An 18934-nucleotide genomic window follows, 5' to 3' on the forward strand; every position below is an offset into this window, starting at 1 on the left:
GACCACGGCCACTTATAGAGGACATAAGGTGTTTATTGAAAAAGAAAATGGTTTTCAATTTCCACTAATCATCTGTAACCTACTATTGACTAAAAATGCTCAAGTTTCACATTCACTTCCATCACGCTCGCTACTAGAGTGGAGCATGTCTGAGCATTCGACGTGCTTGATTCAAGTACCGAGCATCTCAGTGATTGATCATCACTAGTGAAATATTCAAAATCTCCACTTAGATCAATTATATTTGACAAGGACAGCAAGTAAGTTGGTAAATCTTGGTTTCTATGGGAAGCATAGGTACATAATCAGTGGGTAATGTCACTAAGCCTTGGAGTTGCCGTTAGATTGGGGTTCGCAATGTAAAATCTTTTCATTTTCAATGTGGGAATAGAAGTAATGGGACTTTTCAAGGCTGATTGAAATAAAAAAAATGAATAATCACATGTGATCTTGGTATGAAATTGAATAAATATAAGTGGAGGTGGTAATTTGTGAAAATTGGATTTTAAATTCCGGATTTTGGGCAACTAACTGGGAAATTTTTGAAAAAGGTGCATAAAAGTTGTTAATTGCTGTAAATAAGCAAGCTTAAAACTTTTAGGGTCTTTTTACAAGGGCAGATTTCTGCTTGCAACGAGCGCTGATCAACAATATAACAAGGTCGATCGATGCTCATTTAAGGATCCCTGTATAAGGGCGAATGATCAGTTCCCGTACAGTTTGCTAATTTCTTGTGTTAAATGGCCTTTAGATCTGCACGTTCACAGCATATGCCTCTGTCCTTCTATGTTGCTTTACATTAGCAAGTCATGCTTCAGTTAGCAATTTATTTTTATTTTTTTAACTTAGACTTCAGGATTGTTTGACAGTCTAATTTATATTGAGGCCTCCCGACAGATAGTATTGGAGAAAATGGATGTTGGAAATCAAAAGGCTGATCCTTTTGTTCTATAAACCGCTGCTCAAAGATAACACAGCCGAGCCGAGGATTGTTGTGTATGGGGGGAGATTGCTGTCAGCCAAATGATCCAGTTGACAGCTATCTAATGCGCGTTGGCCTAAATAAAGGTTACCATGTTGCATCATATGGTCTTCCCTGCTATGCCTTAATACCATACGGTAGTGTAAGGATATTCATACAGATGTCTTAAATGCAATGATCTTCATCTGCTTGGCTGCAGCAGAGCTTGGAGTCCTTTGCTGTGACTGCGGCCATATAAAAATGTGGCTGATTTCATCCAAAATAGATTTAATCTATTTTGGCTGCAGAACAATTACAAATTAACGACTTCTGCATTAGAATTTCACTCGTCGTCTCAGAAAAGTTTTAAGCGCCCGTTAATGCCCTCGACATCCGGGATTATTGCTTTATTATTACCTAGCTAAATACAAATTGAATACAAAAAGGGCTACTTAATGCCAGAAGCAATTTTAGGATAATGGCTAATCTTTACAGTATCTTCTAGCTGTAATTATTGTAAGCTTTAGGTCACCCAGGCAGAAAATCTGATATATACAAATGCTCAAGAAAGGGATTCATAAAAGTCAGACACTTGAGGCAACAAGAAATAGATAAGAGTCAGGGAACAGCTGGCTTTATATATGGCCCCTCCAATCAAACAATCCGTCAAAATCTGCATGACGATTGTCTAACTGGTAATTATGGCTTTAAGTCCAAGCTTATATAATACGACGCATATAATAAGACCATGGCCACATGTACTGCTATCTGCATACCCAAATAATAAGAACATGACCGTGCAATTAATCATTAGCAGCCCCCCTGGGAACGTACCTGTGCTTCCCCCAGATCATTATTAACCACAGTAAAGTTTAACCCAAGTTCTTCCACATCTCCTTCGTAGCTCTTCAGGAACAGTAAGTTCTTGTACATTTCTGGATCCAGGGAAGCCAGGTGGTGGATGTCCACATCAGCGCTGGTACCCAACAACTTGGATAAGAAGAAGCTGGCAAAAGGCAGCTCCACCAACATGTTCTCATACAGCGCCTGCAGAAACACAGAGACAAAGATCATTTCCATCAGACTTTATCAATATTGTGTCCTATCCGCATTTGTACTTTTCGGATTCTGTTCTGTGGATATAAAATGTTGCATATATTATATGTAGTATGGTTTAAATTAGTGCTACACTTTCTGAAGCTTACACATTAGATCAAGGCCAACTAATAAGTAACTAATCGATGATCAGAATGAGCAAAAAGATTCAAACTACCCTCAATGGCAGCCAAACCAAGGCATCCTAGGGCTGGAATCCTGGGCTCCTCGGCTGATTACTAAGCTCATGTGATGTAATGATGTCATGCGCGGCCTAGTGATGTCATGACATTGCGGGTGCATAGTATGGGGCAGAGGCCCCCCAGTATTCTGGCCAATAAGTGAACACTGCCTTGGTTCGGCTGCTATGGAGGACAGATTTAGATGCTGGACCAAGGTCGGTCAAATCTTATTGCTCATCTTGAATATTCGATTATGTGAGTGATCAGACCTTCATTAATTCAGACTGGTCCAGCATATTGAAGACTATTGCCTCAATTCATCAACACCAGCGATTTTCACGCCAGTCTTGATGAGGGAGCCAGAAGCTCCGGATTCATTACAAGGTGCACACCACTTAATGAATCAGGTCATCTCTCCACAAATCTTACTCCAGTCAGGAATGGAGTAAGATTTCTGGCATAAGGATGGCCAGATCGTATTGAATTAGATGAACTGTAGTGTGACACCCCTGCCAGGCCCCCGTGCCTCCATAGTGCAACCCATTCTGACATGAAAACTCAAAAAGCTACAAAACTTCTACCAAGTCCACACTGTGCAAACATTTTGTGTCTTTTAGAAGCCATTTACGCTAGCGTAGCATACAAAAATGTGTAAAAAAAACAAAGTGAAATGTATTTTTGTATATTCTTCGACGATCCCATCATATACGCATGGTATCAGTTTCAATTCGATCTGTCAGTTTTTGACCAATCCAGGAAAAAAAGTGGTCAAAGGCCTAACTGTGTGGACAGCTTAATGTGTAATTTCCAAAAACATTTCATATCATAGGGAATTGGGAGTCCAAGCATGGAGACTGCAGCAAATACAAAAATAAAGGAGTAGGAGCACTTAGCTTTCCTTCAATATGGTTTTGTCTTTCTATCTGGGGGTATCAGGAAGAAGATTTGTGATCCCTAAACTATTACGTGAATGGACACCTTCAGAGGCAGCTCTGTTCTCATACATTTGACTGGTCATGATACTACAGAGATGAAAGATGTCACCATTAGTGGCCAGTGATGCCACGTTCTGCTGTAGCCGCATATGGCAATACCGGATTATTCCCCCTTAGCCAATTGGTACCCAACTTGAATGGCTGCAACAAGATGTAATGTTGTTATGTGCCGTCTTGAAGTCCATTTGTGTGGTATACAGTAGATCAGAGTAATTAATATTGTCCATAACAGGGCTTCTGTGACAAGAGATATAATAGCTAATATAGTAGTAATGTGCAATCCACTTAGCTGGGCACATTTATCTCATCAGGAACCATCCTGACACTTTCAATGTTGGCCTGCAACTGGTATACAACTGAGACTTCAATAATATCTAAATGAGCTTAGTGGTTGTTCAGCCATCATTAACCCTGGTGAGATGCCAAGGTCTGCAAGCTTCAGATTACCCCAACATGTTTGCATGGCTGCAGCCTTGTAGGAAACAAAGCTAATAAGGGCACATTTATGACCACTGAGTTTTTTGGCAATCGGGGACAGTCATTACTTCAATCTATATATGATCTGCTTACAGAGGTCTAGCCATAACCTACGCTTATTTATATGGCAGGGCAGGGCCTGAATAGTAGAGTATAGCCTGTGTTGTGCTCACTGATTCTAAAATATTTTATACCTATTCCAACTTTCCAAAAGGTTGTAAATGTTATAAAATAATATTAGAAGGAATAGTCAATAGCTGTAACCCTACAGACTCCAGTGAAAACTATTGTGGAGAACTCCACCAGGACAAGAAGCGGTGATATTTCATTCTTCATTCCTTGCCTGTTGGAAAAAAATAACCGAAGACAACCCACTGACACAGCACATGCATGGACAGCCCATGTGTTGGGTTCTCTATGCATGTGACACAGCCGCGACACATGCAGCTGCAGAGCCGAATAGCTGGTCAGCAGGTGTGATCCGGGTTCCCTCTGCAGCTTATTCGGTAAGCGCTAGAGCTTGCCGAATAAAGAGGGACCCGAAGAAATTCGCTCAACTGTAGTGGTGAGTTCTCCTTCAATGGAAGTCTTCAAACAGAGGCTGGACAGACATCTGTCTGAGATGGTTTAGTGAATCCTGCATTGAGCAGGGAATTTGACACGATGACCCTGGAGGTCCCTGGTCCCTGGAGGTCCCTTCCAACTCTACCATTCTATGATTCTATGTATTCCCCCACACTCTGACACTAATTGAAATTTCTCCCGATGAAGTCTCTTCTGCACCGAGAGACTTTTCCTCACCGTATGTCACTGCAGTTCAGGAGCCCAGCTAGGAAAATCAGCCTCAGTGACCGACGGTAACCTCGATGGCGTCACCGCCAATCATTGAGGCTGAAGCTCATTAATAAGTGGATCTCAGGCTGGACGGTTGCATCTGTGCACCAGTTATTGTCCCCAGACAATAATTATGGCATGGGACAGAACGATAGACAGGTGAGGGATAGTGCTGTTTTTTTTTGTGTTCTATTATGGGATGGAATGGGCGTTGGTGAGTATAAGGCTATGTGCACACGTTGCCTGTGGATTTTCTGTGCGGATTCTGCATCTCTTGGCAGAAAACGCAGGTCAAAAGTTGTGCGTTTTTTTTGCGGATTTTGTGCATTTGTACTGCGGATTCTGTGCAGGATATCATAACCTCCATTATTACGGTACATTGTGGAGCTCATATCTGGATGTGGCGATAGCTATGTGCTGCTAACTGAAAGTAGTGATGTACTGCAGAATAAGTTGTACATAGATGAGACACCATTTAAGGATGCTGTATATTGAAGGATGAAATGCATGTAGAGAGCATGGAAAGGAGAGATGTACTGCAAGATGGGCTGTATATAGATGGGACAGAAAGGAGAGATACAGTGCACAATGGGCTGTATATAGAGGGGACAAAAAGGAGAAATATCCAGCAGGATGGACTGTATATACAGGAGACCGAAAAAAGATGTACTGCACGATGGGCTGTATATAGAGTGGTTAGAAAGGAGAGATGTCCTGCAGCATGGGCTGTATATCCCTCACAGTAGAATCTCCCTGCTAGACACAGCAGAGCTATGCTGCCAAACTGCCCGACAGAACTGCAAATGTATTGATCATGGCCCCTGGAACAACAGGACGATTCTACAGTAATAGCAACTGAGGGGTAAATAAAGTTTGGAGGGTCATCAGTGTTGGGTAGAGAAGTGTAATACGGGCAAATATAAAAATGATTTATGATACATTGATTATATAGCGCTATCATATTCCGCAGAGCTTTACAGACATTATCATCATCTCTGTCCCCACTGGGGCTTACAATCCATATTGCTTATAAGTAAGGTCTTTGGAGTGTGGGAGGAAACTGGAGAACCCGGAGGAAACCCACGCAAACACGAGGAGAACATACAAACTCCTTGCAGATGTTGTCCTTGGTGGGATTTGAACCCAGGACCCCAGTGCTGCTACACTGCAGGGCTAACTACTGAGCCACTGTGGGTTATATTGGCAAAATTGACTACATGTGTGTACATTATTACAAGATCAAATTGTGATTTGGGGAATACCCATTTAAGGTATAAAAAGTTAAAAATTAACTTTTATGAGGTAGTTACTACAGACTCTACTGTGCTATAAAAACACAAAACCATTGGAAGGATAGCCCAAGACAAAGAGCTCCATGTAGGAAATCACGGTTTATCCAAGGCGTGTGTGCGAAATTCCCGTGTAAGCAAAAACAAATGGCAGTGTGAAGAAAAGCCTCATTTTCCAGCCATTGCAAGGTCACTGGGTGCTATACTGAGAACAAAGCCTTCATTGTAGCCAAATGTATGTGTATATGAAAGCTACCTGGAGAGAAAAAAAATACTAAATTACCTTCATGACTCAGAGTCTAAAAGTGAAAAATAACCCCGCGATGCCCTTCCCTTAATACCTTTAGAAAAAAAAAAAACGAAACAAACGGGTTTAAAGATTCAATATTGAAGTCTAAATAAATGATGGTGTTAAGCAGCATGACCGCATCAGCAAAATGGATTATAAATGAAATTTCCATAATGTATGCAACACAAATATCAGCGTGGGCATAAATCAAGGTGTTTTCTAAACACAGGTTAATTGTACAACTCGGCAAACTGTCTATTTTTTATGCAAAATAATCCACTTAACATTTGTCATATTGGGCTTAATCCACAGACACTTGCATCAGATGCCCTTACGGGGCCATCAATAACCCTGCCGCTGTGCAGAGAGGGGCGTAGGTAGATTGCACAAACTTGTATGTTATTTTTCAAGTGTCCGTCTCCAGCGAGTGTTTATTGCCAGGGATTGTGCCAAAATGATTTGAAATAAAACGGATTAATTATGGTAGAAGCCTTTTAATATAAGAGAGTGAGCTGCGAATGTGATTAATGCAAATTGTGTTGCTATCATGAGAATGGATGGGGACAACATCACAGGCCACCGCTGCCGGCTGCCAAATAACTTTGGTAATTTACTGCATTAAGAATCAATAAAAAAATAATGCTTTTCAAATGCATCACTATCAATCTGGAGGTAGCTACCCAGCAAACATTTATATTTCCATCTAATAACTATATAAACTCGCCAATCCTATTTCACACTGACTTTCCGGAGATTAAGTGTGAATATAGTCACTACATTTCCACTTTCAGTCAATTTTATCGGTTTTGGGATAAAATCTAAAAGCCACACCAATTAAAAAATGGTGCTATTAAGTCGGCACAGACCACAAAATGAAGATACGTATGAATGAACATGTGCTTAAAGGGAACCCGACTAATCACGGGGAAATCTGGTGTAGAGCACCATCACTTTCTTGCACATGCCATTGTAAAGCACGTAACTGGAGCACTAACTGACTGTTAAGGGGCAACCAAGTCACTTTTCCCTCTTTAATAGGTGAAATCTACTCTATGTAGCTAGCATTGTGGTTATATACAGGTCCTTCTCAAAAAATTAGCATATAGTGTTAAATTTCATTATTTACCATAATGTAATGATTACAATTAAACTTTCATATATTATAGATTCATTATCCACCAACTGAAATTTGTCAGGTCTTTTATTGTTTTAATACTGATGATTTTGGCATACAACTCCTGATAACCCAAAAAACCTGTCTCAATAAATTAGCATATTTCACCCATCCAATCAAATAAAAGTGTTTTTTAATAACAAACAAAAAAACCAACAAATAATAATGTTCAGTTATGCACTCAATACTTGGTCGGGAATCCTTTGGCAGAAATGACTGCTTCAATGCGGCGTGGCATGGAGGCAATCAGCCTGTGACACTGCTGAGATGTTATGGAGGCCCAGAATGCTTCAATAGCAGCCTTAAGCTCATCCAGAGTGTTGGGTCTTGCGTCTCTCAACTTTCTCTTCACAATATCCCACAGATTCTCTATGGGGTTCAGGTCAGGAGAGTTGGCAGGCCAATTGAGCACAGTAATACCATGGTCAGTAAACCATTTACCAGTGGTTTTGGCACTGTGAGCAGGTGCCAGGTCGTGCTGAAAAATGAAATCTTCATCTCCATAAAGCATTTCAGCCGATGGAAGCATGAAGTGCTCCAAAATCTCCTGATAGCTAGCTGCATTGACCCTGCCCTTGATGAAACACAGTGGACCAACACCAGCAGCTGACATGGCACCCCACACCATCACTGACTGTGGGTACTTGACACTGGACTTCAGGCATTTTGGCATTTTCTTCTCCCCAGTCTTCCTCCAGACTCTGGCACCTTGATTTCCGAATGACATGCAAAATTTGCTTTCATCAGAAAAAAGTACTTGGGACCACTTAGCAACAGTCCAGTGCTGCTTCTCTGTAGCCCAGGTCAGGCGCCTCTGCCGCTGTTTATGGTTCAAAAGTGGCTTTACCTGGGGAATGCGGCACCTGTAGCCCATTTCCTGCACACGCCTGTGCACGGTGGCTCTGGATGTTTCCACACCAGACTCAGTCCACTGCTTCCTCAGGTTCCCCAAGGTCTGGAATCGGTCCTTCTCCACAATCTTCCTCAGGGTCCGGTCTCCTCTTCTCGTTGTACTGCGTTTTCTGCCACATTGTTTCCTTCCAACAGACTTACCATTGAGGTGCCTTGATACAGCACTCTGGGAACAGCCTATTTGTTGAGAAATTTCTTTCTGGGTCTTACCCTCTTGCTTGAGGGTGTCAATGATGGCCTTCTTGACATCTGTCAGGTCGCTAGTCTTTGGGTACCGTCACACAGTGCAATTTTGATCGCTACGACGGCACGATTCGTGACGTTCGAGCGATATAGTTACAAGATCGCAGTGTCTGACACGCTCCTGCGATCAGGGACCCCGCTGAGAATCGTACGTCGTAGCAGATCGTTTGAAACTTTCTTTCGTCGTCTAGTGTCCCGCTGTGGCGGCATGATTGCATGGTGTAACATATATCGTATACGATGTGTGCATAGTAACCAACGGCTTCTACATCGCACATACGTCATGAAATTATCGCTCCAGCGTCGTAGATTGCAAAGTGTGACCGCAGTCTACGACGCTGGAGCGATATTGTTACGACGCTGGAGCGTCACGGATCGTACCGTCGTAGCGATGAAAATTGCACTGTGTGACGGTACCCTTACCCATGATGGGGGTTTTGAGTAATGAACCAGGCAGGGAGTTTATAAAAGCCTCAGGTATCTTTTGCATGTGTTTAGAGTTAATTAGTTGATTCAGAAGATTAGGGTAATAGGTCGTTTAGAGAACCTTTTCTTGATATGCTAATTTATTGAGACAGGTTTTTTGGGTTATCAGGAGTTGTATGCCAAAATCATCAGTATTAAAACAATAAAAGACCTGACAAATTTCAGTTGGTGGATAATGAATCTATAATATATGAAAGTTTAATTGTAATCATTACATTATGGTAAATATTGAAATTTAACACTATATGCTAATTTTTTGAGAAGGACCTGTATATACTAGATTTTGGCCCGATTCTAACGCATCGGGTATTCTAGAATATGCATGTCCCCGTAGTATATGGACAATGATGATTCCTGAATTTGCGGCAGACTGTGCCCGTCGCTGATTGGTCGAGGCAACCTTTATGACATCATCGTCGCCATGGCAACCATTATGACATCATCGTCGCTGTGCCCGTTGCTGATTGGTCGAGGCAACCTTTATGACATCATCGTCGCCATGGCAACCATTATGACATCATCGTCACTGTGCCCGTTGCTGATTGGTCGAGGCCTGGCGGCCTCGACCAATCAGACGCGGGATTTCTACGTCCTTTATGACATCATCGTCGCTGTGCCTGGCGGCCTCGACCAATCAGAGAGCTGGGATTTCCAGGACAGACAGACAGACAGACGGAAAAACCCTTAGACAATTATATATAGATATATATATATATATACTAGACTGTGGCCCGATTCTAACGCATCGGGTATTCTAGAATATGCATATCCCCGTAGTATATGGACAATGATGATTCCAGAATTCGCGGCAGACTGTGCCCGTCGCTGATTGGTCGAGGCAACCTTTATGACATCGTCGCCATGGCAACCATTATGACATCATCGTCGCTGTGCCCGTTGCTGATTGGTCGAGGCCTGGCGGCCTCGACCAATCAGAGACGCGGGATTTCTACGTCCTTTATGACATCATCGTCGCTGTGCCCGTTGCTGATTGGTCGAGGCCTGGCGGCCTCGACCAATCAGAGACGCGGGATTTCTACGTCCTTTATGACATCATCGTCGCTGTGCCCGTTGCTGATTGGTCGAGGCCTGGCGGCCTCGACCAATCAGAGACGCGGGATTTCTACGTCGATGCTGTGCCGGTCTCTGATTGGTCGAGGCCTGGCGGCCTCGACCAATCAGAGAGCCGGGATTTCCAGGACAGACAGACAGACAGACAGACAGACAGACGGAAAAACCCTTAGACAATTATATATATAGATATATATATACACACCACACACTTTATACTAGAAGCTTTTTCAGACAAAAAACAAACAAACAATGGCAGTTCTATTACTGCAAAACTTATCCAATACATGTGTGCTATGTTCACGAGTAAAGGAAATCTGTTAGCAGAAAGGGACTGTGCAAACCAAGCAGAAAGGGACTGTGCAAACCAAGCAGAAAGGGACTGTGCAAACCAAGCAGAAAGGGACTGTGCAAACCAAGCAGAAAGGGACTGTGCAAACCAAGCAGAAAGGGACTGTGCAAACCAAGCAGAAAGGGACTGTGCAAACCAAGAAGAAAGGGACTGTGCAAACCAGGCAGAAAGGGACTGTGCAAACCAGGCAGAAAGGGACTGTGCAAACCAAGCACAGAAGCATCTTTGGATGTCCAGTTCAGTGCACCTTCCTACCTATACGCTTTCCATCTATCGTTCAACTGAGATCTCTGGCTTTACAGGAGCCAGGAGAGGGTGAAGATGGATTCAAACCAAGTAGGTGAACAGGTGCACTGAACCACCAGCGATGTTAAGGGTGCACAGAGCTCTTGTGCTTAGTACGAATAGTCCTTTTAGACTGACACTGGCTTTATAAGGGTTTTCCCCTACTGTGTACATCCGGCTGCTGCATGTCTGCACATGCACACTGGCTGGACAAGTTCTCCTTCTTGGTGATGCTGCTCGTACCCCCAAGTGTAGCAAGTGAGAGCCAGTAAGGATAACGTGCCCAGCCACTGTGTGCGTGCCCAGCACAGCCAGTATCAGTGCGCATGCACACACACACGTGGGGTGACATGTCTTAGGAGCATGCGCTGTCCACCACAAGTTAAAACAGTCCAAAAGACTCAAAATTAGAGGGCGTAAAGGTGCACCCAGCTCATGGCCGCGCCATGAGTAAACCAAAGTTAACTAAAGTTATTTTCACAAACACTATCAGTAACAGCGCTAGTATGATTTTTATAAGTGCGATGTCCCCTATATTACTGAATAGTTAATCTAAATGGCACTTTGGGGGTGACAACTCTATGTAAGAATAGCTCCTTCTTGCAGTTTGTGTGCCCAGAGGCTGTCTGTGACCACGAGTGCCCAGAGGCTGTCTGTGACCACGAGTGCCCAGAGGCTGTCCGTGACTGTGTGTGCCCAGAGGCTGTCCGTGACCACGAGTGCCCAGAGGCTGTCCGTGACCGTGTGTGCCCAGACGATGTCTGGGACCGTGTGTGCCCAGATGATGTCCGGGACCGTTTGCCCAGACGATGTCCGGGACCATGTGTGCCCAGAGGCTGTCCGTGACCGTGTGTGCCCAGTAGTCTTGGTTCTGATTCCCTGGACCTCAGGACAGAGCACTGGGAGTGCCGCATTGATTCTGTTGACACGATGTTTTGGTGTTGAGCATATAGTACAACATTATAAGGTGATCAGTTTTATTATAGTGTAAAATCTTGTTTTACACTCGTGAGACCACCACATGAAGAGCTTTCCCCTGCTTTTATGTCGCACTACACAGATCCTTGCATATATCAAGTCTTATGGTCGTAGGCTTAGTGTGGAAATATTTTGGAAGGTCCACCTTGTGCTATACAGAACATGTCCACCCATGACTATACAAATCATTCAATTTTAATTGCATTGTTAATATTTGTTAACCACATATCCAAGCCCTTTCCACTTCCTGCCGACTTCAACTCAAAAATATTTCACAAATCCGTTCATTCCTCAACCAAGAATCTGCAAAAACCCTAGTCCATGCCCTCATCATCTCTTGCCTTGACTACTGCAACCTCCTGCTCTGTGGCCTCCCCTCGAACACTCTCGCACCCCTCCAATCTATTCTAAACTCTGCTGCCCGACTAATCCACCTGTCCCCCCGCTATTCCCCAGCTTCTCCCCTCTGTCAATCCCTTCACTGGCTCCCCATTGCCCAGAGACTCCAGTACAAAACCCTAACCATGACGTACAAAGCCATCCACAACCTGTCTCCTCCATACATCTGCGACCTCGTTTCCCGGTACTTTCCTGCACGCAACCTCCGATCCTCACAAGATCTCCTTCTCTACTCCCCTATTATCTCCTCTTCCCACAATCGCATACAAGATTTCTCTCGCGCATCCCCCCTACTCTGGAACCCTCTACCACAACATACCAGACTCTCGCCTACCATCGAAACCTTCAAAAAGAACCTGAAGACCTACCTCTTCCGACAAGCCTACAACCTGCAGTAATCACCGATCCACCAAACCGCTGCATGACCAGCTCTATCCTCACCTACTGTATCCTCACCCATCCATTGCAGATTGTGAGCCCTCGCGGGCAGGGTCCTCTCTCCTCCTGTACCAGTTATGACTTGTATTGTTTAAGATTATTGTACTTGTTTTTATTATGTATACCCCTCCTCACATGAAAAGCGCCATGGAATAAATGGTGCTATAACAATAAATAGTAATAATAATATCATTAAACACACAAAACGTCATTAATAAGGTTGAAAAGGTAATTTGTGAATAATCTCAAAAGAAATAGACCCGAAATTGGGTTCACACATCGGGGTCATTTTAAGGCTCTTAGCCGCAGTAGCCGTTTTTTCACTGTTCCCCTGAACACTTAATCTTGCAGGGAATCGGCTGTTTCAGGCTTTTCAGCTGACACCGCTGTTTCCCTGCCAGAAAAACTGATTGTTTAAGGAAACAGAAGAATGAAAGGGTACAGGTCAGATGTGGCTAAATGCTACAAAATCACCACCAAGTGTGAACGCAACCTAAAGGTACCGTCACACATAACGATATCGTTGCTTTTTGTGACGTAGCAACGATATCGTTAAGGAAATCGTTATGTGTGACAGCGACCAACGATCAGGCCCCTGCTGGGAGATCGTTGGTCGCTGAGGAAAGTCCAGCACTTTATTTCGTCGCTGGATCTCCCGCTGACATCGCTGAATCGGCGTGTGTGACGCCGAATCCAGCGATGTCTTCACTGGTAACCAGGGTAAACATCGGGTTACTAAGCGCAGGGCCGCGCTTAGTAACCCGATGTTTACCCTGGTTACCAGAGTAAACGTTAAAAAAACAAACACTACATACTAACCTTCAGCTGTCTGTCCCCGGCGCTCTGCTTCTCTGCACTCCTCCTGCATCCTGTGTCAGCGCCGGACAGCCGGAAAGCACAGCGGTGACGTCACCGCTCTGCTTTCCGGCTGACCGGCGCTGACAGTGCAGAGGAAAGCAGAGCGCCGGAGGACAGACAGCGGAAGGTAAGTATGTAGTGTTTGTTTTTTTAACGTTTACGCTGGTAACCAGGGTAAACATCGGGTTACTAAGCGTGGCCCTGCGCTTAGTAACCCGATGTTTACCCTGGTTACCGGGGACCTCGGGATCGTTGGTCGCTGGAGAGCTGTCTGTGTGACAGCTCTCCAGCGACCAAACAGCGACGCTGCAGCGATCGACATCGTTGTCGGTATCGCTGCAGCGTCGCTTAGTGTGACGGTACTCTAAAAGTGGGTGTTTGGCTTGTAATGGGGCTGTCATCCATAGGATCATATGATGTGGTCAATTAATGAGTCAGAGCCTGGGCCTAGCAGTCAACTCTTCAATACTCTAACAGGCCAGTCCTACTCTGACGGAGAGAGTAAAACACAAATCAGGGGATATCGTCGTACAAGCAGCATGCTAACTCCACATAAAACTTACCACTCTATATAAATATTGGTGTTCAGCCAAAGTGTTCTGTGCGTCACCCCTATTACATACACTCATCCATTTCTGAATAAGGGCAAACAGACCTCTTAACCTAAAAGGCCCCCTAGTGCCAATGACGCTAATTTTTTCTAAATACAGATTTCCCCCCCCCCCCCATAAAACAAGATTTTTAGGGATTTAGGGGAAACTCAGAATGCACATTAGAAAAGTACAATCTACAAGACCTCAATCAAGCCATTGACTAAGCTGCTAGGTGATAGAACCAGTCTCTGGAGTTCATGGCTGGCAAATTTCCAGTTACGAAACTATCTAATTTCCCAATATTCAAATACTGCCTAATTCTTTCACACCATTTGAAAGGTCAAGCAGAGAAACGGAGACATCTACTCACAACAGTTTTATAGGGGTTGATGCTCCACAAAGTTGTGGATTTCCTTGGAATTTGTCTCAGCAAGGAATAGAGAACTGGGAAAAACAATCCCACAGGACGATTGGGATAAGGCTTTTATATTTTTTCACATACTATCTCATCCAGATTACAAACAAATAGCCATACAATTATGACACATCGGTACAAAAGTTTGGCTCCGCTCCAGAACATATCTGCATCCCAATATGATGTCCGTTGGAGGTGCCAGGGAGTTGGTACCGATGAATGAGGGGACAACCCCTCATCTGACCAATACAGGAGGATATAACCTCCATCTTTTAACTTGTGATACGTCACAAGGGTTAAGTTTCCTTAATTGCATTGCATATTACAGTGATATGAAAAAAAAAAAAATGTTTTCAGAGGTTTTCTTCTAGCCACGATTTTGTGGTCGTGTCCAATGGGCTTCAGAACTACATATTACTCATATGGACTTGTATTCCAAGTCCATGCTCAATAAACATTTTAGGTTTTGGACCTTTAAGCATTCTTTTTGCTTGATTTCTGTTCACCTTCATATACATTTTCTGAAATGTGAATGGCTCAGTTTTGGAAATGCCTAATTAACTGTGATTACACCTAAAGGGTACTGTCCTTTCACACAAAGCCTGGTCTTGCTATCTCCAACACCCAAGTTAAATACTACTTTTTGGCCAGATACCATTATAACATGTCTAAGCTTTGTCCTGATTCTCATACTATGCAAATTTCCATCTACTCTCTTAAGTGGATGTTTCCACTTTATGATCACTCTAAAGGCATTATGGGTGCAGGAGTTTACCCCACTCCGCACTTCCCATAATGCACTGCACCAGTCGTTGTCCAATGGCTTTCCTGCCCATAACTGAGAGCCCATCTCTATATACCGGTAATACTGGTATTCAGTTACAGACCGGATAAGAGACCAGGAACAACAAGACAACGAGCTGCTCCACTTTCTGTAATCCGTATTGTTATCTCTGCTAAAAGACATGGATTACACTTGACAACAGGCAGTAAACACTAAATTAGAAAGAAGGAAGACACAGAGTCACCAGGACTTGAGGGATTTCTCACAATAAGATATTAAATAAAGTGATGAGATCAAGTTGTCTGAAAGTACAGGCCCAATTTAAACTGTACTTGCTTTAATATCTAGATCACTACAGATCATTCCCACCATGTAACTACACCGTGTGCACAATTAGTAGGCATGGGAGTGTTTTGACGACATCATCCATTTTATGAGGATTTTCCAAGTTGTATAAACTTGAACGCTTATTGGATGAAGCAGATCAGATGACGTGTATTTGTGTAATAATGGAGGGTGCGACCTAAGGATACAACACCCTTTATCAAGGTGAGCAGAATTATTGGGCAAAGGAGTATTTTGACATCATCATCATTTTTCTGCAGATTTTCCTAGGTGTATAAACTTAAATCCTTATGGATGGAGAAGATTATGTGATGTGTATTTGTGTAGTGAGTGAGGGTGTGACCTAAGGATACAACACCCTTTATCAAGGTGTGTACAATTATTAGGCAGCTTGTTTTTGTCTATCTCTGGCAAAAAGAACCAAAAAATGAGATTAAATTGACTCAAAAGACAAAAAATGTTACAAGTCTTAAAGAGAGATGCACCAGTCTTGAAAGCGCTAAGATATTGGGGCCTTATCACAAAACTATCAACATTTTTGTTTCAAATAGTCAACAGGGTTGCAAAAAAACATGTTGAGAAAAAAATATGAACGTCGTCTACCAAACATTTGAGAAGAATCAAACGTGAAGCGACCAGGAAGTCATTATCCTCCAGTGCTGTCATATTCCAGAACTGCAACTTCCCTGGTGGCCCAGAAATACAAGGTGTTCAGTGCTCAGAAACATGGCCGATGTAAAGAGGGCTGAAACCAACCACCACTGAACGTCAAGACTGAACAACGACATCTCTGAAGACAGATTTTTCCAAGGTTTTATGGACTGATGAGATGAGAATGACTATTGACGGACCAGATGGATGGCCCCGAGGCTTAATCAGTAGTGGGCACAGACCTCCACTTTGATTCTGAAGTCAGTAAGATGGCGGTGGGGCAATGTTAAGGATGAAATTTAAAAACAATTCCAAAACCTACATCTTTCAAGAAAACCATGATTTTTATGCAGGACAATGATCCATCACATACAACAAAGTCTCCACTGTTTGGCTGGCTGTAAAGGTCTTAAAGATGAGAGTATAATAACATTGCCCCTTCCTCACCTGACCTAACCCTACTGAGAACTTGTGGGCCTTTTTTAAAAGGGAGATTTAGGGTTCTTTCCCATTGTTCTTTTCTGCACATTCGTGGGTCCCGTCGGGGCTTGAGTCTGTGTGTCTGCCTCCAAAAGGCATATACGGCCAAAAATCATGCACGCCAGAGCACACAATCTCTGCTGGCACAATTATAGACTATTGTCCTTTGACACATATGTCCGAATCCCATTTTGCGGGTGTGTGGGTGGGTCGTTTAGAAGCCCTGACGGGTCCCATGAACGTGCAGAGGAGCACAATGTGAAGGCACCCTTACAGTCACCCCTATGAAAAAATGTCTGGAGGCTGCGTTTGATGCTGCCCAAAAAATTGATCGTCGACAGATTAAAAAACTGATAGACTTCATGGATGGAACTTATGAGTATTACTGAAAAGAAGAGGGGCTACGGTATATTGGTCACTGAAATTTTCTGTAAATGTGAGAAATGTATTTTTGTACATTTTGAGTGGTTTGGTTACTGTTCTCAAAATGAAAATAAACTATTGAGATGGGAAAATTTGCCTTTTTCATTTAGTTACCGTACTTAATAATTCTGCACCGATAGTGGCTAATAATTTTGCACACATACATGTCCGCCTAAAGACAAAACCTTGCTATTACGGTCTTAAATATTCAGGTTTGTTAACCTTTTTGATTGTCCCATAGCGCTGTAGATCATCATTAATAAAAAATCATAAAAAATACTAATTGCCAACCTATAAATGATGGTGAAAAATCCCTATTTTTTTTACCTGTAAAATTTCAAAAATTTCAATAAAAAATTATAATGAAAAAACAAAACCAAAAAATTGCCTAATTATGCACACAGTGTACTCTATGTTTTCCAATCATCTTACTTTATATAGACCTGAAAATGTCTGCACATCTGGTCCTGGGACTATTATCATCAGATATAAGGCTTCCAGGAACTCCAGGGCAGGCCGTTCCGGATTAATAGAGTATTACAGTTCATACAGTGGTAAGAAGCCAAGCACAATGTATCAGCGGTGATTAACAGGCGGCATTATTGCTGTAAAATTACACAGATTTTACTCTCCTTTATAGGCGGCACAAACAACCCTGCGTAATGGTCTGATAGATCTGCCCATAAATGTTTCCATAAACATAAAAAAAATACAAATAAGAAATTAATATTAAATTTCAAGGAGAAAAAAGAAAAAGAAAAGAAGAATGAACTAGGTTTACTGATATTATATGTTAATATTAAATCACAGAAGTCACAGCAAAGCAAAAAGTTCAGATGGAGCAATTATGGAGGGGAAATTAATCGTGATAACACTCTTACGCTAAGTAGGCAAAGCTTTCTCCAGAGGATCGCCGTGTTATTACCGTATACTGTACTTTAACTGTTTATTTATTCGCTGTCCGCCGGGCCTGATTTACAGCCAATAAAATGCAATCACTTCACGAGCCTAAAAGAGGAATCATTTGCTAATGGAACTTTTAGCAGATATGGGACCACTGACATGAGGTAATTCTTCTCAGGAACGGCCCGCGTCCTACTTTATCACGGTAAACATTCACTAACCTATACATTAAGGAAAAGTTAAATACATTAAGACCTCATAAATATTCCCATCAGTCAATAGGCTGCTTAGTGTTAAGAGACCAGACTCTATCAGTCATTTAATACTTAGGTAATTATTATATAAATTTAGGCCGCAGGGACATGGGGATAATCATCGGTGTCCGGCACGTCAGGAGAGCACTCGTTACTCTACCAAGTGGCGGGCCGCTTCACATGCCACCTTCTACAAGACTGCATGCCCGTCGACCCTGAATACTGGAGGGCATTATGACAATACTATAGGCCCTAATTAAGTAGTAGGGATTGCCCACTACTTGTAAACCCGATTTAATGGGCCTAGAGTGGCTCCAAGATAAAAAAAAATTAAAAAGTCCACCCAGGACCGGTGTCACTTTCCAAATAATGCTTGGCGGAATGTCAACAGGATCACACACCTGTAGAAAAATGTAGGCATGGGACAGATTCGATAGATGAATATTAGTGATGAGCTCGGATAAGGCGTTATCTGAGCATGCTCGTGTGCGAACAGAGTGCTTTCGCCGCGCTCGAATAAATATGTTCGAGTCTCCGCGGCCGCATGTCTTGCGACTGTTGAACAGCCACAGAACATGCAGTCACGGTGACTCGAACATATCTTTTGAGCACACCAAAGACACTCAGCACCTGAGCACACTCGCTCATCACTAGTGACTTTTTTTTTTTTCAATCACCCCAAGACTAGTAAAAAAAAAAAAGGTAACAAGCAGCGGACAACATCTTTAACGCACATATAAAGCAGTATAATGTTATAAAGATCATATA

The 18934-nt window shown here is 42.9% G+C and overlaps 1 protein-coding gene across 3 annotated transcripts in view; it reads right to left on the reverse strand.

The window, feature by feature from the left end:
* The window catches only part of UBE3C (ubiquitin protein ligase E3C), a 146125-nt gene that overhangs the window by 31287 nt on the left and 95904 nt on the right, over positions 1–18934 (reverse strand). For all 3 annotated transcript variants that reach the window (XM_069729725.1, XM_069729723.1, XM_069729724.1), the window contains exon 20: positions 1796–2008. In XM_069729725.1, the coding sequence (XP_069585826.1) occupies positions 1796–2008 (213 nt within the window). The remainder of the gene's footprint in view (positions 1–1795; positions 2009–18934) is intronic.

The sequence above is a fragment of the Ranitomeya imitator genome, chromosome 6, assembly GCF_032444005.1.
Source record: "Ranitomeya imitator isolate aRanImi1 chromosome 6, aRanImi1.pri, whole genome shotgun sequence".
NCBI classification, from domain to species: domain Eukaryota; kingdom Metazoa; phylum Chordata; class Amphibia; order Anura; family Dendrobatidae; genus Ranitomeya; species Ranitomeya imitator.